The 22,186-nt window shown below is 56.3% G+C and overlaps 1 protein-coding gene across 1 annotated transcript in view; it reads left to right on the top strand.

Annotated features, from left to right (window-relative positions):
- The window catches only part of COBL (cordon-bleu WH2 repeat protein), a 123,593-nt gene that overhangs the window by 67,850 nt on the left and 33,557 nt on the right, over positions 1-22,186 (top strand). The window contains exons 8-10 of the mRNA XM_090287001.1: positions 1,025-1,207; positions 15,688-15,811; positions 18,507-18,677. Of these exons, the coding sequence (XP_090143127.1) occupies positions 1,025-1,207; positions 15,688-15,811; positions 18,507-18,677 (478 nt within the window). The remainder of the gene's footprint in view (positions 1-1,024; positions 1,208-15,687; positions 15,812-18,506; positions 18,678-22,186) is intronic.

Below are 22,186 nucleotides of genomic sequence, written 5' to 3'. Positions count from 1 at the left end.
TGTCACACCGTTGGTGTCTCCGGTGGCCCACACTTCCTGTGCGCCTATGTGCGGGGCTGCATTCCGTGGTCAGAGAAAGTCTGCCCGGCTTGCTATTTAGACTCCACGGTCACTTGGTCCCCACGTGTGGAAGTTGGAAGGAGCCTCGGCGCTCCTGTTAGCCGTGGAGCACTTTCAGGGCCGTGAGGACTGCGCCTTCCCAGTCGGTTCCTCCATGTCTCCGCGCCTCAGAGCTCACTGATGACGTGGTGCAGGTTTAAGGAGGACGATTCATACCTGGAGCTTGGCCAAGAACGTGACATGGTTCTAGCTGGTCAGTGTACTTCCGAGAGGTGTCAAAAGTCTGCCATGGCCCCGGCCAGGCAGGTCGTCCAGTTGGTTGGAGCGTCATCCAATGCACCAAAAGGTCGTGGGTTCGATTCCTGGTCGGGGTGCGTGCGGGAGGCAACCCATTGATGTTTCTCTCCCTCTCTCTCTCTCTCTCTCTCTCTCTCTCTCTCTCTCTCTCTCTCTCTCTCTCTCTCTCCCGCCCTCTCTCCCTCCCCTCCTTCCTCTCTCTCAGCAGATCCTCAAGCGAGGATAAAATAAATAAATGAAATAAAAATCTACTGTTCTGTTTATGATTAAGAAAACATGTACTTGTCTTTCTCTGACTATTTCACGTAGCATAATACCCTCTAGGGTCCTTCATACTGTGGCAAAGGGCAAGGTTGCCTCCTTTTTTACGGCCGAGTAGTATTCCCTTGTGCGTACGTACCACAGCTTCTTTAACCCCTCGTCGCTGGTGGGCACTCGGGTTGATTCCAGAGCTTACAGCAGGCCTTGTAATGTCTTCTGCGATGGTTTTCCCAGAAAAGTGCACGTGCGAGTTTTGCCCAGGCTGGTCCAGCCCGCCTGTGCGGATGGTGACGTCAGGAACCGGGGTGGACGGCTTGGCCTGGTGTTCGGTGGGGAGCGGAGGGGCTGAGCATCGTGGAGAGAAGGCCTGTCCCAGTGATGAGATGTGTCTGTGTCTCCCCTCCAGGGCTGTTTGACAACACCCAGCTCCCCGTCCGTGAACTCCCGTTCCGTCACGTTGGGCCCATCCCTCTCGCTGAGCAACATCTCAGGGGTGTCCAGCAAGTCAGACATGAAGAAGCGCCGGGCGCCTCCTCCGCCCTCCCAGCCTGGGTTGGGGCCCCCTGCGCAAGACAAGGCATCGGAAAAGGTAGGGATGGCAGCTCCTGGGACCAGGGAGCTCCCCTTCTTTCTTTTTTTTTAACAATGCATTTGATTTTTTTTTTTTTAATTGTCCTGTAACTTCAAGGGTTATCTGATCGTTTTATGATGCGTTTTTTATTATATATTGGTTCCAGGTGTACGGTGTTCCCCGTAGACTTACCACAATATGACTGACTCTTCCTTATGCTGTGCTTTCCATCCCTGGGGCTGTTTTGTGACCACCAATCTGTGCTCCTTAATCCCATCACACTTTTCACCAGCCCCAGCCCCTCTCCCCGCCGGCAGCCATCAGCCCGTGCTCTGTGTCTGCGAGTCTGTTTCTCTTCTGTTCATTCATTTATTTTGTTCTTTAGATGCCACCTGGAAGTGAAACCATCTGGTATTTGTCTTTCTCTGACCAGCTCATTTCACTTAGCGTCGTTCCATCTAGGTGCATCCCTGCTGCTGCGAAGGCTAAAATTTTATCCCATTGTGTGTCTGTGCAACACGGCTCTTCCATCCGCTCGTCCACTGATGGGCACTTGGGCTGCTTCCAGTTCTTAGCGATTGTAAATAATGCTGCAGTGAACACAGGGCTGCTTGGGTTCTTTCAAATCGGTGTTCCAGGTTTCTCTGGGGACATTCCCAGAAGAGAGATCACTAAGTCTTAAAGCAGCTCCATTTTTAATCTTTGAGGAATCTCCATCCTGTTTCCCAGAGCGGCTGCTCCAGTCTGCGTTCCCACCAGCAGGGCACGAGGGTTCCCTCTTCTCCACGTCCTCGCCAACACTTACTTGTTGATTTATTGATGATGGCCATTATCATCGGTGTGAAGTGATACCTCATTGTGGTTTTCAGTTGCATTTCTCTGATGATTAGTGCTGTTGAGCATCGTGTCTCTTGGCATCTGTGTGTCCTCTTTGCAGAAGTGTCTGTTCAGGGCCTTTGCCCATTTTTTAATTGGATTGTTGTTTCTTTGGTGTTGAGTTGTATGAGTTCTTTATAAATTTTGGATATTCACCCCTTATCAGATGTATTATCTGGGAATATGTTCTCCTGCCCAGTAGCTTGTCTCTTTGTTTTGTTGATGGTTTCCTTTGCTGTGCAAAACCTTTTGAGTCTGATGTAATTTCAGGCTCGTTTTTCCTTTGTTTCCCTTGCCTGAGGAGACACAGCAGGAAAGTTACTGCCCTTCACATGACCCGGCGAATTCTTTGGGCCTTCCTGTGTGCACGCTAACCCCGCCAGTCTGTGGCTTTAGCAAGGAGGCCGTCAGCGATGAGGATTCGCTTTATCTGGAAGTAAAGGGGAGCCGCCCCACGGCTCTCGCTGTGGGGGCTGCGCCGCTGTTGCCGTGCGTGCGGTCCCGACAGCCCTGCGCCGTGGGTCGGCGTCCCTCCCTGGTTAGCACTAACGTGCAGGGCATCGTCCCGACTGCGTCCTGGGACGGTGGCACAGTTAGGACAGCGTGAGGGGCCCGGACTCTGAGAGCCCAGGGGTGTCCCCGTCACTCCGGTTCACAGCCAGGCAGAAATGTGCGCACATATGTTGCTCCACATGATATCACATTGTCTGGGGAGCCCCCTTTCTCATGTTGACCTTCAGGGCAAGGGGCTGTCCTTACATGTTGACGGGAAGCACCTGTGTCTCCTTCGTGTGCCTGCCAGGGCCTCAGGGAAACCTGAATTGAAATACCAAACCCTCACTTTTTGGGGGGACAGCCACTCTTTGACAGTAAGTCCTCCTTTCATGGCTTGGCATGTGACCCAATGAAAACTGGGAACAGCCTTTACTTTCCAACTCATCCTTGGTCGGGTAGGCGTGGCCAGGATGGGATGGTGCTCCTGGCTGGCTTAGAAGCTGCGCTCTCCTGGGTACGTGGACCAGCGCGTGCCCGGCAGCAGGACCTGCGTGACAGGCGTCCTGAGACTTGGGGCCGACCTGCAGCGTGGAGCTGAGGACGCAGTACCTCCTGGAAGCTGAGACTGTTCCCAGGCCCTGGGTCCCAGCTTCCTGGAGAGATGCCGCACATGCACAGAAGCACACACATGAAGCACGTGTACGTGGGATGGAGACACAAAAGCTTATCAGCACGTGAAACATTCCTTCCGTCTTCTCCGGATTTTAATACTCTTAGAGTAGATAAACTCTGCTCGAGTGGGAAGAAGTACAGTGAGTAGAGGAGCGGGAATTCTGAATGAAAAATAAATCGTGCTCCCGACCCTGCGGAGGGAACAGAGTTTCCTTTCAGGCATCAAATGCTTCGTGCTGAAATCTGTTTCGTTTGGCACAGAATGAGTGGGAAAATTGGCTCACGAAACTATCTCCTTTTCTTAAGCATATGAATGGCATATGGATCTGATTTAAGCATTTGCTATGAATATGTTTGTTTGTTTTTTTCTTTTTAAGTGAAAGCTATTGTGTTATTTACTGATTTCTGGGAAAGGGACCCAAAATGTATTGTCGTCACTGTCAGGGAAGACTGTCAGCTCCGTCTCCATGAACTTCCTTCCCTGGAAAAAAGGGCATTTGTTTGGAGGCCTGATTTCTGTGCGACTGTCACCAACACTGACGTCCTGAAGGAGAGAAGGGTTATTTCCAAGGACATGACTCCTGAATAAGAAAGTGAGAATGCTCAGCTCGACTGACAGACTTGTTTCTTATTATCTGGTATTAAAAATTCAGTATGTGCTTCTTCGGGTCATACAGGCGAGTAATTTTAGCTGTCTTCCAGTTCATGTGAAACTTTTTAAGAAATGTCATCCTTCTATTAGTAACAGTTACCTATTATATACTCGTGTTTGAGCATCGCTGCTGGTTGTTTTTTTAATCCTCACCCAAGGATCCGTTTATTGTTTTCTAAAGAGAGAGAGGAAGGGAAAGAGAAAGAGGAAGAGGCATCCATGTGAGAGAGAAACTTCGATCGGTGGCCTCCCGTCCGTGTCCCAACTGGGGATCGAACCTGCGGCCTTTTGGTGCACAGGCCGATGCTCCAACCATCAGGGCCGCCCGGCCAGGGCATGTTTTTGTTATTTCTAAAAGCACTTTTCCAAGATCCTTTCCAGTGAGAGACATGAGTGCCGTCCTCGTGCAAGCGAGCCTGCTAGCAGAGAAACGGATCGAACAGGGGACAGGTGACGTCACCTTTCTGGGGGCAGCAGGAGCCTCCGGGGCTGGACTCCCTCTCCCTTCTCAGGATGCCAAGTGTGGTTTTAGCTGTTCGCCACACTCCTCTGGGAGTGATGGAGGATAGGCATTAGGGCAGCGTGTGCTAAGTCAGTATGTTTAGAACCCGAGGGGTGTCAGAATCACCCCTCACCTTCCCTGGCTGCACGCTGAGATTCTGGGGTCAGTAGGTCGGGGGTGGAGCCTGAGAACTGGCGTCGCAGCAGGTTCCCGGGGAACCCCGCTTTGAGAACCGCTGCTCCATAGACTGTGACCCCCCTGCTCTGAATTTGGACCGATCACAGGGGAGAGAGGGTCTGCTCAGTATAAATATTTTCCACAGATCGAGAGAGTTTCTTCAGCAGAAAAGTCACCTAAAATGGAGGCGTCCGTGCTATGTAATAATGGTTACATACAATTAGCTGAGACCTGAAGTTCCACTGAGATAAATAAATGGCTCCCCCTTCTCGCCGGGACCCACGGGTGGCTCATGGGAGGGGACGCGGACTCTTCGTCTTGCGCCTGGGAGTTGCGCACTGGCCTCTCCCTGTGCTGAGGTGGCCCGCTGCCTGTCCTCGGCCCCGAGTGACAGCTGGAATTCTTGCTGCACCTGAGCTTGAGTCAGATCCCACTTTGTCCACCAAGTCTCAGTGACCTGCCCCCAGGGACATGGGGGGATCCTCTCAAAGTGAAAAACACCAATTTCAGGATTTACATGCAAATGGCTGATGAATTCCTTTGCTCAGGGAGCCACCGTCAAAAGGAAGGCAAGTCTGGAAGACCCCTGTGGCGTCTGCTTGTCCCTAAGGGAGAAGCTGCCTGTGAGCCCGTGACAGGCAGGGGTCCTCTGGACGCCTGAGCTAGAGGCAGCCATAGCACCGTCTCTGTGCTGCCCCGGACAGGACAGGGACCCTGGGGTGTGGCCGCCCTCCCTCGGAACCTGGGCCGCGGCTGTCGCTTCCCGCTGCCCGTGGTGAAGAAGAGCAAGATGGGGCGCAAGGCAGAGATGCCGAGAGCCGTGCTGAATCCTGAAGGCCCAGGGAGGGACGGGGCAGCGGGCGTGGCCGGAGGCTGGAGTCGTCCCTGAGCACGCGTCCCATCCGCAGTGATGTGGGCGCATGGGCCTCACACGGCGGTGGCGCAGGCGGACGTGCCGGCAAAGTGCTGCTCTCCTCCCGGAGGCCCCCCCTCCTGCCTGTCATCAGGGCAGTTCTGCGGCCCAGTGTCTGTCCCTCGCTCTCTGCACGCCCTTTTAGGTCCTCAGTCAGTTTGGTCTCCTGACGTCCCGGAGCCACACGTCTTCCAAAGAACACACACAGGACATCACACTTTGTCAACATTTGCAAAAGTAAATGGCCTGAAATAGCCCTACAGCTGAGGATGCTGCCCATTCTCCAGCTGAGCTGGGGAAACTGAGTCTGTCACCAGCCAGAGGGGCACGCAGCCGATGACAGCCCACTGGCTCCGGACCCCCTGTCCCACTGGGCACTGCCGGATGCTGCCCTCAAGCAGGGCAGCTGGGACAGTCCCTTCTTCCCCTGCAGAGGGAGGACAGATGAGACACGGCTGGGTCTGGAGAGGGGACACGTTCCCTGTGACTTTGTCAGAGGCAAATACAAGCCGCGGTGAAGAAGAGGCTGTCGGCACCCAGGCGGGGCTCCTGCGTCCCCAAGGGCTCCACATCCTTCAAGCCGCACCCCCACACCAGCCGCCGGGACCCCAGGCGGGGCTGCCGTTGTCCTGCTCCCTGTCACCTTGGACAACACGCGTCACTGCTGTGGATACGGAGGGAGGGCCGCACTTCCTTCCACTTCGTGTGCCAACTCCTCCTGGGAAGGTCAAGACCAGGGCAGGGGTGGCATTTCGGTGCAGCTGCCGGGTGGAACCTCAAGGGCACGTCCCTGCTCCGGAGGAGCTGAGTGGATGCCGGTCACCCCTGCGACCCCGCAGCCCAGCGGGTCCCTCCTCCTGGCCCGGACAGGAAGAGGTCTCCCTCCCGGGGTCTAGCGCTGGCAGACCCTCTGGTTTCTTCTGTGTGTTGTGTCCGGGCAGCTGGGAATGCCCCTTTCTGTGGAAAGTCCAGAAGTTTCATGGGAATGACAGACATTTCAAGCACCCTCTCCCCACAGTGGGCCCCTCCCCCACTTTCTTGTCCCAAGCAGCAAGCAACAAGCGACGTCCTGTCAAAACCGATGCCCTTTCCCCTCGCCCCCACCGCTGAAGCAGAGCTCCAAGTCCCCCGCTGTGGGCATGCTGACTCAGTTTCCCCGCAGAGAAAAGTGGAGCTTCTTCCCAGCACCCACTGCACGCCTTGGTTAGAGGGGGCAGTCTGACTGCCTCCGGGGGCTGTGCAGTGCCCCCCGCCCCGTGGGTCCTGTCTCTCTGCTTCGGCGTGATGAGCCGTTTCAATACCCAGGACGCAGGCTGCCCGGATGGCCCCTGTGCGTGTTCAGTGTCACGCCCTCCCGGCGGTGACTCACATAACGAGTTCGTCTCGGAGCAGGGGGCAGGGGCCCCTGCGGACGGGACCTCCAGCGAGCCCACCCACGGCACCGTCTCCTGTCCCCGTGACCTGTCCCCACGCCCCCCACACACACACTGGAACTGGGCACAGAGCCCTGAGCAGGGCTGGTTTCTCCTGAGGCCTTTTCTCTTGGCATGTAGACGGCCCCCTTCTCACCGGGCCCTCAAGTGGCCACACGTGTGGGCGTGTCCCCGTTCCCCTGCGGTCTCTTCCTCGTTTATAGGAAAGCCAGTCCCGCTGGCTTAATCACCTCCACATGCCATTGCGGTCGGAGGTCCTGGGGGTCGAGACTCCAACGTGTGAATTTAGGGGACAGATTTCAGTTCATGACGAAGGGAAACTGACTTTGTGTTTATGTGCAAATGATTTTCTTGGCCATAAGACATTCAAAGATGAATATGTTTCAGTCCTTTAAAATCCTTCAATATTATGTTGTAACAGGTACTTTCTGTCCCCCAAATACAAGAGGGCGGGCCCTTGAAGGGGCAGATGGAGGGGTACAAGGTCCCATACAGTGGCAGGGATCCACCCGTGGAAGGTCCCGCTTGCAACGTTGCTTTTATGGCTCTGCAGAATGCGCATTCTGGGGACAGCATTGGTGTTGGTCAGCTCAGAGGACAGAGACTAGACGGGGTGAAAGGGTCCCTTGTAAATTCTTTCCAGGACAGGGGCAGACAGGGCAAAGCTGGTCCATTCTGGTCAGTGGTGATCGAACTGTACCGGTCCGGTTACACGCAGGAGCCCACTCACTGGCGAAAGCCCTTCCGGGCAGCAAAGGCTCAGTCAGCAGGGACCAAGGGCAGGAAAAGTAACGGTGGTGGCCCGACCGTGGTCTAGCTCCCGCTGTGCTTTAGGCTCTCTGTGAGGACCTCGTCCACGTCATCACACGTGAGCTGGTCTCACACGTCCTCACACAGGGGTGCTGTTCTTACCTCCAGCACCCGGAGGCCAGCGGCGAGGCCCACAGGGGAGGGCGGCCACAGCAGCGGGACAGCTTGCCGGCAGGTGGCTCGGTGCCCGGTGCTGACAGGCATCAGAGGGAACCACGCGGCCAGCAGGTGGCAGTGTGTGGGCCGGGACACAGGCAGGCCGGGCTCTCCCGCCGCAGCCTGTGCTGGAGCCAGGGCCGGGGAGGCCAGAGCTCCTGAGGGTGCGTGCCCCACCTCTGCCGCCGGGGGGCTGCAAGGCGGCGGGTCTCAAGTGCAGAGGGTGTTTGGAACGGGAGGCCTCCGCCATGTGCTGTCATTGGCACGGGAGCTCCGCACTGGCTGCTGGAGACTCAAAAATCTGAGAGTGAAAACAGTTGTAAAAATCTTGGAGGAAGAGCAGGCTCCTGAGCCCTCCCGTGCCGGAGAGCAGTCCCGGCGCTGCGAGCACATGGCGCCCGTCTCCGCAGCCCCCGCGGCTGGCCGGGGCGAGGGGGTCTGCAGCAGGAACACCGGGCAGGTCAGGGCGGAAGCAGACCCCCTCCACGCCTGACCTTCGTCAAGGAAGCGGGCGGACCGGGGCCAGGGTGAGAGCCGTTACCTGCCAGGCTGTGTGATTCCGTCCTTCGTGTGCAGCGGCTGAGCGCACAGCCGGGTCCGTGTGGCCGGCCAGTCCCAACGACAGGCACTTGCCGCGTCTGAAACCCAGCCTGGCCGGGCGGCTCTGCCGGCTGGCGCGTCGTCCTGTACACCAGAAGGTTGCAGGTTTGATTCCGGTCAGGGCACATGCTGGGGTCGTGCACGGGAGACAGTCCGTTGATGTTTCTCTCCACCCGCCTCTCCCCACTTTCCTCTCTTCCTAAAATCAATAAACATTTCCCAGGCTGAAGACTTAAAAAAAGAAAAGGAAAAAGAACCGAAGCACCCAGCAGACACCGCAGGCGTGGCCACACACCCTGGAAACATATCCGCCAGTGCAGCTCAGATGTGGACATCTCCTGACTTTTTGAGATGCCTCCTGTATTTTGGGTGCTATCCAATTCCCAAAAATCTGATTATCTTCCCCAACAGTATGTCCTACGACTTCCAGCATCTTGGCAGCAGAAGGATAAGTCAAGTGAAGAACTGTGTGCAGTTATTGTGGACCCAGCCAAACCGCTTTTGCATCTGTGTTTTAAAAAAAAATAAAGGTGTCATTTCACCTTCAAATATTCCACAGAGAAAGTAGATCTGCCTGGTTAGTAAATAAACACAGCGAGGGAAAAACTAAGCCATGGATTTGCACAAACTCCTTCTGTCACGCACAGCCAAGGAGAGGTTTCATTTCTGTCCGAGGACGTGGAAAAGCAAACACAAAATTTATTGCGGCACAGAACAATCCTTTCTAGAAGGCCAGAGGAAGCGGAGGCGCCGAGGCGGTCAGCTGAGGGCTGGGGACGGATCCCCGCTCCCTGGGCCCGGGGCAGAGGAGGACTGCATTGTGCTCGGGAAGTGGGCTTCCTTCGCCAAAACAAACAGCCCTGGGAACCGCGGGTCCCCTTGCGGAGGCTGCGAAAGGCAGAGCAGCTTCCTCGGGTGCAGATAATGGGGTGGCCCGGCCCCTGTGTTCCTGGAGAAAGGAAACGGCAGCCAGTTTCCTGGTTTCCCATCCACCTTTTGTGTGGCTTCTCTCCCCCTGGACACGTCCAGCTGCAGGGGCCAGTGTGTTTGAAGATTAGAGCCCAGTGTATTTTTAGCCGTCCTTCGCGTGTGTGACATTTTACGGAGGCCCCTGATAAAATCGGGATGAAAATCAGGCTGGCTGCTCCTCTCCTCGCTGGCATTCCAGTGAGACGGAGGAAGTTAAAGGCTGGCGCCGTCTCACCGTCCCACCGTGGAAACAGCCACAGTGCAAGCATGGGGCTCGTCACCCCAGCCCACGTCGCTGCTGGGACCCCGGACTCGGCCTGTCGGTCACCCCAACAGTGGGCTGCTGCTCCTTGCGGAGAGACACTGGCTTCCAGTCCGCCTTTTCTCTGTGCTGTCTTGCACCTGAGTGTTCTCGGGATTCTTCCCAAGCGCCGTGATAGTCAGCCATCAGCAGAGCAGGCCTGAGAGCGGCAGTCAGGGCCCTAACTTCGCAGCAGGAAAGGCTTCGATGCCCTTCAAGGCAACGCTCAGCCTCTGAGCGCCCAGCCCCAGCCCAGCCTCGTCTGATCTGCGCTCGTTGTGACTAAGTGACTCTCACCTTCAGAAACACTTGATGTTTCTTCAGCCAAACTCACACCGTTTAGCTTCTGTGAAGCTTCTACTTGTGTGACCCAAGGAATGTGCCTGACAGAACAGAAAGGCCCCCGACAGAACGGCAGGACGGGTTTGTAAACAGACTCGGGCCCCCTGGTTGGTTATGCGCCACAGCGTCCAATCCCCTTCGCTGTCTTCCATTATTAGTAACCAGCTAACTACCCACTGTCATGATATATCTGATAAGGAGCTAATAGCCAGAGTATGTAAAGAACTCCCCAAACTCAACAAAAAGATAAACAGCCGGACTGAGTATGGGCAAAAGACCTGAACAGACATTGCTCTGACGAAAATGCACAGAGAGCCAGGTAGCCCATGAAAACATGCTGGACATCACTACTCAGGAAACGCAAACCAAGCCACAAGGCCACCCCCCCCCACCCGCTAGGGTCGCTGCTGTCAAAAAAAATGATAACGATGCAGGCGAGAATTCAGAGAAATCAGAACCCACGTGCACTGTTGGTGGGAATGTAAACTGACGCAGCCGCTGTGTGAGTTCCTCAAAAAGTTAACATTGGGACTAGGGTGTGATTCAGCAGTCCCGCCTCTGGGTGTAGAGTTAGAGGAAATGAAGTCGGAATCTTGACAAGACCTCTGCTGCCCATGGTCACTGCAGGATTATTCCCCGTAGCCGGGGCATGAGACCTAAGTGTCTGTGGATAGGGTTAGGGTTAAGAAAAGTGGTGTGTGTGTGTGTGTGTACTATACCGCCATAAGAAAGAAGGAAGTTCTACCATTTGTGACACCATGGATGAACCTGGCGGGCGTTGTACTAAGTCATGTAGGTCGATAGGGAAGGACAAACACTCTGTGACCTCGCGATGTGCAGACTTGATTCTGGAACCCTCTTCAGGGAGCTGGGACAAATCACAGAACGGTCAGTCACGCTCTGGGCTCTCTTTGCTCCTTCAAGTAGGAAAATTCGTTAAAACTAAGACATTAAGTGCTAAGAAGACGGAATAACACATTGCTGGTGTGGAGGAGAAATTACTTCACATAATGTTGAAAAGGACTAATTTATTTGTAAAGTACTCATTCAACCATAGAGCGTGTCTTTTTCTTTCCTTTGTTTCCCTTTGGCCCCAGATCTACTGTTCTGGCAGACAGAATGGCAACAAAAGAAGCTATGGCACTCTCTGTGGCTTCCCTGCAGCCTTTTGTGTTGGCGAGGCACCGAGCGCTGAGGAGCCACGTCACTCATTTCAGCCCCTAGAACCGGTGACAGTGTCGCCTTCCGGTCACCACGGCGCTTCTCCGCAGACTGTTTTGTGTGAGAAGACAGACGACTGTTGGGGCCGATTAGACAGGAGGACACGTACAGTGTCTTAGGGTGACCTTGTAAATAACAGCAGCGGTGGCTCCTCTAACCGTTTACTTTCCGCTGCATAGTTCTGTTAGCTGATAGAATAATGAAGCCTGATTTAGTCTTTGGTATTTACGGGTTCCTATTTTGTTTCCTTCATATGTCCTGAGTATAGTAAGTCCTCCCCCGATGTCACCGGTGGGCTCTGTGACTTTCAGGGAAACGCTGTATAGCATCAGTTTCACCCAAGGCTCATTGACAGGAACAAAGGCCACGTCCTACAGTGTCTCATCCGTGTAACGAGGAGGTGGTGTTGCGTGAAACATCATCTGAGGGCCCACTGGGTTGGTTTGCGCTTGACAGATCCATTACAGCCAGGGCCGCTGCAGGAATCCCAGTCCTAAAGCCAAGACATGTGTGCTGAAGCGCAGAGGCCCTGCGGGGAACGTCTGCTCAGGGAGGGGAACTGGCGTCTTGGGAGGAACGAGACTGGGGAGAGATGCATGGCACACCCTGGACCTGAGCCCGAGGGCCTTCATTGTCCCCAGAAGGAAGCTAAGATGCCCAAGTCTCCCGCATCTGACAGAAGGGCTGTAACATTAATACATTCTTTTTGCTTGTAGGAGTCTTAGGGCTTTTTAAAAATTGATTTTAAAGAGAGAAAGAGAAGAAGCGGGGGAGGGAGGGAGAGAGAGGAAGAAAAACATCAATTTGTTGGTCCACTTATTGACACGTTCATTAGTTGACTCCTGCATGTGCTCTGACCGGGGATTGAACCCTCAGCCTTGGCATTTCAGGATGACGTTCTAACCCACTGAGCCACCCGGCCAGGGCCAAGAGTTTTAGGTTCTGAGTGTGGGCCACGCTGGGAGGAGCAGGGTGCTGCGGCTGTGGTGTCGGGAGCGGGGGCATCTGAAGCTGCTGCTGCCGCGAGTGGGCTCACATGTTCTGTTCAGAACAGACCTGGATGAGGGCGACCACAGCTAACGAGGGATCCGGGCACCAGAGCCAGGGCTGTGTGCTTTCCGCGTGGCCACCACCCGGTGGGAGCACAGAGAGGGGCCACGGCCACAAGGCGGGAAAGCCAGCGTCACACCTGAGGGCCCAGCTCTCCACCACGGGCCCAGGCCGAGGGAGAGCCCTGGACCACCGCAGTGCAGATGGAGGGACGGAGAACCAGAAGGGCTTGGTATCCACGTATCTGCCAGAGCCCCAGGGACCTCACCACAGCTCACTCGGAGCCAGCCACACAGCACGGGTTCTTCCGGCGGGGGAAGCAGGTTTCTCGGGCTTACCTGTTCTTGCCGCAGAAGTTGCAGGAAAGGGATTTATTGAAAAGTCAGGAAGGAAGGAAGGAAGGAAGGGAGAGAGAAAGGGAGGGAGGGAGGAGGGAAGGAAGGAAGGAAGGAAGGAAGGAAGGAAGGAAAAAAGGAAGGAAGGAGAGAAAGAAAGAAAAAAATGACAGAAAGAAAGAAAGAAGGAAAGAAAGAAAGAAAGAAAGAAAGAAAGAAAGAAAGAAAGAAAGAAAGAAAGAAAGAAAAAGAAAGAGAAAGGAAGGGAAGGGGAGGAAAGAAGGAAAAGAAGGGAAGAAAGGAACACGGGAAAGGGACCAGCACAAGGACGTTCTGTGTGTCCAGCTTGTGATCGCCAAAGCCAGAGCGTCCCGCGGCTCCCCCGAAGTCCAGGGCTGGCTGAACCGGGGCTCCTGGAGCACGGCAGGGCCAGGCGACTGTCACTGACAGGTCGCCGTTCACAGGGGCTCGTCCGTCTCTCTCCTTTGAACCCCCAGGGGAACGAATGAAAGGGACGAGTCCCCCGTGACATGGAGGAGGGAGCGGAGGCCGGCACACTCCTCACAGAGGCTCGGGAAGGAGAGCGTGCAGAAGCTGAGGGCTGACTGCCAGGGAGGAGGGCCCGTGAGAAGAGACCGGGGCTCCGGACGGCGCACGGGGTGGGGGGCGCGAGCTCCCTGCCCCCGGCACAAGGGCCGCGTGTGCGGCAGTGAGACCTCCAGGTGCCACCCTGCCATGTGCCACCAGGGTCGGCCCCTGCTCCTGTTGACATGGATGAACCCAGATACCTCGACCCCAGGAGCCCAGGCGCACTGAGCGCACTGAAAACAGGGAGAAGTGCGTTCCCCCTGCTGACCGAGAGAGACGCCCACTCGGAAAGCCAGCTGCCGCCTCAGACAGGAGGTTGGGTAATTCCCTGGCGTGGGAGAGACCCTCCTTGGCTGCTTGGGGGCCCTGTGAGCCCCCAGTTGCTCCTGCCCTGGCACCTGCAGGGCCCCAGGGATTGTCCGCAGACCCGTCCATGGGAACGTTGATAAGCAATCGGCCGAGGAGCCCCAGAAACTGAGGAAAGGTCCCAGCATGAAGGAGGCCACGACAAAGAGGGAGAAAAGAAACTTAAAGGAAAAGACGAGGCATAAAATAGGAGAAAATGAAATAAAGCCCTTTCAAAAATGTAAATGAGAGCCTCGGAGAGAGAGAGGAGGTATTGTATCCAGGAGACGTGATACTATTGATGTTTAAAACGACAGAACAAAAAGAAAAAAAAAGAGCTCTTGCAAAATAAAAATACAGTCACAGAACTTTATAAATTCACAAAAACTGGTGAATGACATAAAGGAAATTTCCAAGAAAGAAAGAAAAATATTTTTAAAGTAGGCAAGACTACCCCAGAAAAATTAGAAAACCGACTTAGAACGCTCATTGTTGCACTAATTGGAACCCGGGAGAGAGAGGGGGAGAAAAGGGAGGGAAGGAAGACCCTGAAAGGCCCAGCCCCAGAATGTTCTGCAGGATTAGGGACACACAGGCTGCAGGGATTGGCAGGTGCGCAGACCCCACCCAGGACACGCCACCATGAGATACCCGGGCCCCAGAAGAGACTGCATCCTCCAACCTGCAGAGGACAAGCCGGTCCCCCGGGTGGCCCAGGTCTGCAGAGCGCAGTTTCCAGCCCGCAGCCGGAGGGGTAACGGGTCGGCGCGTTGAGAGACGCTAACTTAGAGCCCAGACCCCGCAGGCTTTTGTGCTGACAGGTCAGGGGAACAGCGTAGAAGCGTGTTTGGGTTTTGCAGGTCTCATCACTATTCACATGTATCTCATCTCAGAAAGCTGGGGAGGTTGTACGCCACGCAAATGAAGAGGTGACTTATCAAAAAGGCGTCGGATCCAAGAAGCAAGTGATTAAAACAAACTGAGTGGAAGGAAAAGAATTTCTAGGAACATCAGTTAGAAAGCGAATCAGTTATCAAAGTTCAGAAAAAAAATAAAAATAACCTAGAGAGGGAAATGTAGACAGCAGACTCATTGCTCGTCTCAGCTAGAGGAAACTCCTCTTGAAGAAAATTTGTTTTACGTAATTATGATATGTTATAACTATATGTATAGCTCGATCGTGAACTTAAATCTCCTGCTGTGGTTTTTTAAAAGACTGGGGCATTGGGACGAAAAGTGTGCGTGTGTGCCTCTGTGTGTGTCCGAAAGAACTAAACCCTCGCGGGTTCTGGGAAGCCGATATCTCGCGTGGACAAATCGAGGGAGGAGCTGATTATTTATTAACTAGAGTGCATTTTCAAAGAAAGAGGAGTTTGAAGGGGTTGGGGCTGGAGTGGGGGCGGCGGACCAGAAACGGCCGGCTGGACTCTGAGCTTTGGGGGCCTGTCTGGCTTCTTCTTATGTCTGTTTTAGGTAAGAGCGTTTGGGGTGTCATTTAGCCAATGATGTTTAATTACTGTTTTTTTTTAAATTTTGCATAGGTTATAGCATATTATAGTAGAAGGAAGAAAAAGCAATACGATTTTTAAAAGCGAAACTAAAGACCGGAAAAGTGCAGGCCCACTGTTGGAGGTTCAGCGGGGTGTTAATGAAGGGCTTTTCTCCTTCCTTCCGCTTGTATGATGTTCAGACCTCCGACATCGGTGTGTATGGCTTCTGTTCCTCCTCTGCATGGGCGTCCTCACGCGGCTCTTGATGCAGCTTCCGGATAAATGTTTTCTTTTCATTTAATGGGGAGCTAAAGATCCCCTTTCTCAGCTTCATGCTGAGACGTTGCCACGTTTCCTGCTTTGTCTGGATCCTGGGGGTGTCTTTGAGCATCCCCGGTCACCCTGGGGCCACTCCTGCGTGACACAGCAAACCTGCACTGCCCCCAGGGCCCCAGCCCCGGATGGCACGGCCGTCCTAGGACACCAGGCTGGCATCTCCATGCGGGAGCCCCACGGGTGCCCCTCGCCCCAGCAGGACCCCCTGACCTTGGCTGTCCTTTGTGCTCCACAGACGTCGCTGGGGTCACAGATGGACCTCCAGAAGAAGAAGAGGCGGGCACCAGCACCCCCGCCACCCAGCCCCCAGGTGCCCTCGCGCACGGAGGACCGCGAGGAGAACAGGAAGAGCGCGATGGGTGAGTGAGTGGCCCGCTGTCCGCCGCCCGGCGGCTCTGCCTGCGACCCCAGCCCGGCGACTAACCCGGCGGCCGCCGCTAGCCTGGCACTAACACGGGCAACGTTAACACTAACGAGAGCATGTCCGGAAGCAAGTGGCCTGGCCCTGGGGGTTCCCCGCGAGTCTCACAGGCGTGCAGGGGACAAACGGGGGGAAAGGGAAGGTCAGCGGGGAAGCCGAGGCGGGAGGCAGTGGCCAGCGTGACTGGATGTGTGGTCTCGGTGTCCGAGGGACGAAGACACGTTCTCGGTGATGTGGGTGCACGGTGCTTTGAAGTCAGATTTTAGCTGACTGCAGTTGGGTCACTTCTGACCCCCTGGATTGAAACTATCTCCACTTACAATGCCTGTCACACACGTAGCCAAGGCCCCGGTATTCTGGGGACGAAAGGAGGGTCCGGAGGAAAGAGGGGAGCATCCTGGTATCTGAACAGAGATCTGTCAGACCGTTCATCCTGCCCCTTGCAGCCGGGCGACGGAGAGAGGGGACGGAAGCCTCCGCCAGCCTGGGATGGCAAATTCATTCTAAAGCCACTCAGTGGTCCTCCTTCCATTCACGAGGCGCAGAAGCAGCTCCTGAAGGGCGGGGTGCCCGAGGCAACCCCCTGCGGCCCCAGAGGCCTCAGAGCTCCGTACGGACGCGGTCAGGGGGCCGCTCGGGGGCCGCTTCGTCCACTCGTCACCCGCCCCACCGCGACGTTTGCTGTTGCCCCGAAGGCCGCAGCCCCCACCGGGAAGGGGCTCGCGGACAAGCGCTCTTTGTCCGCGTGTGAGGCCGCAGTAAGGGCTGCTTGGCGGGCGGTCAGCGCTTTCCCCGCGTCAGTACCTCCCTGTTAGGAGCTGAGCGTTTCGCAGCCTGGGAATCGATTGCCCCGAGGAGCAAGAGCCCGCACCTCACCCAGAGGGGGATGCGCTCAGCTCTGAAGGACACATGCTCAGCGGCTCATTAGAATAAACCTCATTTCGTCCTTTTTCATGATGAGACCCCATCCTCCCCTCCCAGCTCCCCTCCCCCCACCTTTTCATGACGGAACAATGGCCCTCAGATCTGGTGCGCCTCCTAGAAATTCTAAGAAGCACCCACTTGACGTGGCAGCGGGGGTGTGGCTGAGTCACACCGGTCCCCAGGCCCCACAGCTCATGTCCACAGAGCAGGACCTCCCATCGCCAGCCCGCAGGGCTGAGGCCTCACGTCCGCAGGGAGCACTGGGCCCGGGGGTGGCACAGGAAGGGAGGTGGGGGTTTGAGCCCTGAAAATTGGAGGGCAGACTCTATCGCGAGGGAACCACTACCCAGAAGAGGTGGGGGTGGGAGTGACTCCCTAGGAGCCCTGCCTCTGGTCCACGAACTCCGACTCGTGAGGGCCAAGGCGGCCGAAGCTCCTGCCTGCTCAGAATGACTTTGAATGCGTTCTGAGGTCACGGGGCGGCAGAGGTCTCGGTGGGCATGGCCAGGCAGACTTTCGTCCCCACCACAAGTCCCTGTGAATGAAAGGCACACTAACCTCGCCACGAGGAAAACTCACAGTCGATGTCCGGGCTTCAGTTCAAAGGTCAGAATAATAAAAGCAGCCCCTCTCCACACACACACACACAGAGTGCTGAGCATCTTTTCCCACTCAGACATAGTAGCTGGCTAGATCTGGGTCTCCACCCAAATTCCATAGCAAACAGAAACAAGCCCCTGATCACCAGCCTGTCCCTCCTGTGGGCTGGCCCCTGCCAGGCAGCCCACACACGCGCTCCCGGCCACGTGCCCTTCGAGGCGGCACATGCTGAGTGGAGGTGGCGAAGCCATGTCTAAGGGGCTGTAACCAAGAGCAGGAATACACAGTCGTAGCTCTTGATGAAGAAATGATGCTTTTCAAAATTTTTATTAATAATCTGATCAAGATCATGATGCATTGAATCTATGAGTTTCTAGAAGATTCTGAACTTTAAACCTTGAAGAAAGCATTTTTAAAAGACATGCTAGGAAGCATGGCTTCTGACTCTAGTCATTCATATCATTTGTTAAGTCATTGACTTTCAAATGTTTTGTTAATGGAAGGAAGCCTTTTGTGTGTTAAAATTGTGAACAGACCCCCAGTGTGTAAACTGTCCAGCTCAGAAGCCTCTTCCAGACGGTTTGAACACAACTGCCCCAGGCGGTGGAGCAGGACGGCAGGATAAATGGCCTTAGAGCGGTCGGCTGAGTGCATGGTCTCTCCCTCCTCGCAGGGAGGGACAGAGAAAGGCAACCAGAGTGCGCTGAACACACCCGGGGACCTGGAGTACCCTACCGCGAATAAGACCCGCGCCTCTGCACTTGACGGAGACGTTAGGGAGCTTTTAAGAATAGTTTCAAGCTCAGCATTTAAAAATAGTTGTGCCTGCCAGAAGAAAATTGCAACTGAGTGATATTTCCAAATTAGCCAGAGGCTGGATCGTAGACTATGCATGTAAAATGTTAAACTTCGAGTGAAGTTGGTTTCCTGCCAGGCACGGCTGGGTTTGGTGCTGGGCGAGGGGTTTAGGACATGGGGTGGTTGGACTGGGTGCCAGAGGTGGTCGAATTAGGAGCCACGTGTGGTTGGGTCTGGTGAGCGGAGTGTTGACCAACTGCAGGGAACCTCTGGCCTTAACCTTCTGAAGTAACCCTCGTTGATCCCATTAGGTGTCGGACGGCAGGTGCCACAAAAGCCTCCCAGGGGCACTGCTCGGGGGCCCCCCCAGCTCGTGCTCCCCCCGCCCCCGCCCTACCCGCCCCCCGACACAGACGTGGCCGAGCCTCTCGGCTTTCCCGGGGAAGGCGCTGCTCCCGAGGCCTCCGACCCGAGACCCACACGTAGGTGCCTCCAGTTGTCCTGTCCGTGTGTGCTGACCGCTCACCTCTCTGCTCCCTGGAGTCGGGGCTGGGTCTCCAGACTTTCCGTTCCTGCCTGCGGTGTCTGTGCCTTCTTCTCCAGCTCCTCCTTTCCGATGCTCCAAGCCATGTGTCCTGCTCGCCAGCGAGTGCCATGCGGGTGCCCGTCAGAAACGCCTTGACTCATCGGTCACTCTGGTCGTGGGCAGACTCCGGCCAAAGCGGCGCCCGTGGCTGGCGCCAGCCTGGAAGCTGCCGTTCCTGGGGGTAGAACTGACCCGCGGGCGTCCGCAGGGAGCAGCCGAGCACGAGCCCCCTGGAAAGGCGGGGGTGCCGAGGGGGCCCAGGAGCCAGCGCTGGCCCTGTCAGTGTGGGAAGGGAGACCGGGGCACCGGGAGGGGCGACCGCTGGGTTCTAGGGGGGCCTCGGCCACGTGAAGGGCGCCTCGCGCTTCCGTCCGTCCCCACCCGGGAACTCAGGCTCGCAGCGGCGCCTGCACTGCCTTCTGGACGCCGAACGGCGCTGGGCAGGCTCCCCGCCTCCAGCCGGGACGTTTTATACGTTAACTGTGTCCGCGGGTTCCGGTGGCGCCGCCCGACCACGCGTCACCGCGGGATGGCCCCCTCCCAGCGCGGGCACGCCCGGGGCGCTGCGTTTCCCGGGGCGTCAGCCCCCCCCCCCCCGCCCCCCGCGCTCTGCCCGGGGAGGAGCGGCTCGTGCCCTCCGGGGCGCTAGAAAGTTCATTCTTTTCCCCGTGGGGCCATCTCAGCGTTCGCTACCGTCTTTGGAAACGCAGGCCTGCCCGCCGCCCGCTTCCTGCTGGATCTCCTTCTTTAGGCAGAGCCATCCCGGTGCATTTCATGCTTCTTTCCGAATACGTCTTGCCATCCTTAGTTATGCTGGGTCATCGTGACGTCTGATGTGCGTCCAAATGCAAATGGGTTTTTATAGGACATCAGAAAATTCAGGCGGCGATGTACCAGGCTCAGGAATGACAGCCCTGGGGTTTCACGTCTGAGTCAGGAGCTGCGGCCCCACACCAGGGCCACCAGCTTTTGGGGGCCTTGCCTGGGGCTGCTCTTGTCACCCACAGAGTGCGTTCCTGGGTGTCACTTTCTTCTGAGGCCCAACGCTGTGATCAAGAGTTGAGGTTCCCTCGGTCTGTCCTCTGTACCGTCTTGGCGGCTGACCTCAGGCTGCGGTTGAGAGGCGGTGGCTGAATTTTCAGAGGAGGAAGAGAGACCATCTCTTCTGATAGTTTCGTAGGAAAGGAAACGTTTCCCAGAAGCCCCCGATTGTAGTATCTGTCATGCCTCGCTGACCGTGGTGGGCTCTGCGTGGACCCACCCAGTCCCTGGGAAGGAGGGAATCACTGTAGGTAAGTCAGGCCTAGCCTGACAGCCCGGGAGCCAGTCAGCTTTCCCCCAGGCGTGTGGATGGATGTCTCTGGTCAACACCGGAGCTCGGTTACTTGGAAACCTGGGGGTGCCCAGCTGGTAGACAGCCAGCGGTGGGCCGTACCCCTGGCCTGCCACCCCCAGCTTGGCTGCAGCCAGGAGAACATAAGACGCATCATAGTAGTGCAGGGAGAGGTTTGGGTGTCTCTGGTGACACATGAGTGGGTGACTCAAGACAGTGTGGCCAGGCCTCTGAGAGTCAGAAATGCAGACCTGGCCTCCAGCTGTGCTGGGCATTACCTGCTTTGCAGACCAGAGGGGCCACGGGAAATGCCCCGACACTGGCGAGCGCCCACTTCGTACCCAGAGACGAGAGCATCTGGCTTCCTAACAGCATAGCAGCCAGAGGACAGCAGGACAGGCTTGGCAAAGTCGTGTGTCTGACCGGTCCCTCTGAAACTTTGCGGCCCATGGACAAGTGCTTCCTGCTATAAGACGCATCATCGTATGTCTTGCAAAGGGAACTTACAATAGACAAACGTAGCTGTCCCATGTCCGCCCGGGGCGGGCGGAAAGCTGTGTCTGCCGTCACCTGGCGCAGAATCGAGGCTCCCCTTGCCTGGTCTGTGTTGCCAGCTTCTTCCTGGTAGCCACGGCCAGGCCAGCCGGTGGCGCCTGAGCCGGTAAATACTTGCTGCATGCGTCACGTGTGGGAGAGGGACGGCTGAGCTCAGCCACGGCTCCCAGCTGCGGCCCAGCGGTCACGTGAGGGGGTCTCGGGGGATGGGTTCGAGCATCGTTGTCGTAACCGGGGGTCAGTGGTTTTCCGCTCTGTGTCCTGCCGTCCTTTTTGCCTCACGAATAAGCTCTCCTGTTAACCACAGCCGTGTCGTCACGGACGCAGGTGTTTCGTGCATGTGCCTGGACTGGTACGATTGCGTGCGCGCCTCTTTTCCCGTGACTTTCTAACGAGCTTGCTTTCCGCTCGCATGCGAGGCCGGGTGACCCTTTGTTATGAAGTGACCGTGGCGCCCACCCCACTAACCGCACTGAGTTGTTTGTTTTCAAGTTTTACGGACGGGCCGTGAGTACGCCACTAACCTCTGCTCAGTGACGTGTCCCCACGAGAAGGCCCTGGGGATGTAAACCCCGGCGCACAGAGAGCTCAGGTGGCAGGTCCTCTATCCGCCTTCATTGTCAAATTGCACTGTCCCGTCACTGACGTTCTCCTGCACATCTCCCTCCGCCAGCTTTGGGCAGCTCAGCCTCTCCCTGGACGTACGCGTCCCGGGTGACGGGCAGGTGATTTTAAAGGGAACGGGGGTCACTGTCTCCCGTTCTGACACGTGCAGGTCAGGCGCGGCCATGGTGTTTCCAGCGGGTTGGTCCTCAAGTTGGGAGCAGGCCTCTCATTCTAAAGAACTTGGAAGAAATTCTAAAAGAAGGAGATGTAAGGAGAGAACCACACGACCCATTTTCACCCAGAAGATAGTAGCTGGAGTGTGCTCAGGGCACCACGAATGACCATGACGCTGCTAAGTCATGTGCCAGGCGGCGTGACTCGGCGGCGGAGCGGAGCACGTGGGAAGGCCGTGGGCAGAGCCCGGCAGCATCCTGGCCAAGGGGCCGATGCTCCGGGTGCCCCGTGAACAGCGGTGAGCTTGCCTGAGCAGGCGGCGTGGAGTGGGCGCGGCAGGACGGGGGTGTGGCTGATGGCCTTACATGGGGACCAGCCTTCTTTGAAGTCACCTGATGTCATGCTCTAAAGTTTAAATCCAAAGCAAACAACGTCACCTGTTTCGGAACAAAGCAGCTCAGCCTAAATCTGCGACACGTCATTCTGAGACTCCTGGCCATGGGGGCAGCCCCTGCACCCCTGCTGGGCTGAGGACGTCAGGTGCCGGCCCAGGGACGCACTCTGGCCCCCGTCATGGGTCTGTTTGCTGCTTTCTGTCCCCTGCGAGGGAGCCGCTCCTGCACCCCTGGGGAAGGGCCCCACAGCCGCAGGCAGGAAGGGTCGGGGACCAGAAGCCCTGCTCATAAAACAGATGAAATGGACGGGAGTCGGCCACTGTGGGAGCCGAGCCGGTCCCC

The sequence above is a fragment of the Furipterus horrens genome, unplaced genomic scaffold (assembly GCF_987537825.1).
Source record: "Furipterus horrens unplaced genomic scaffold, mFurHor1.1.pri manual_scaffold_9, whole genome shotgun sequence".
Lineage (NCBI taxonomy): Eukaryota > Metazoa > Chordata > Mammalia > Chiroptera > Furipteridae > Furipterus > Furipterus horrens.
Note: the sequence above shows the minus strand (reverse complement) of the source record. Positions and strands in the feature narration are given on the sequence as shown.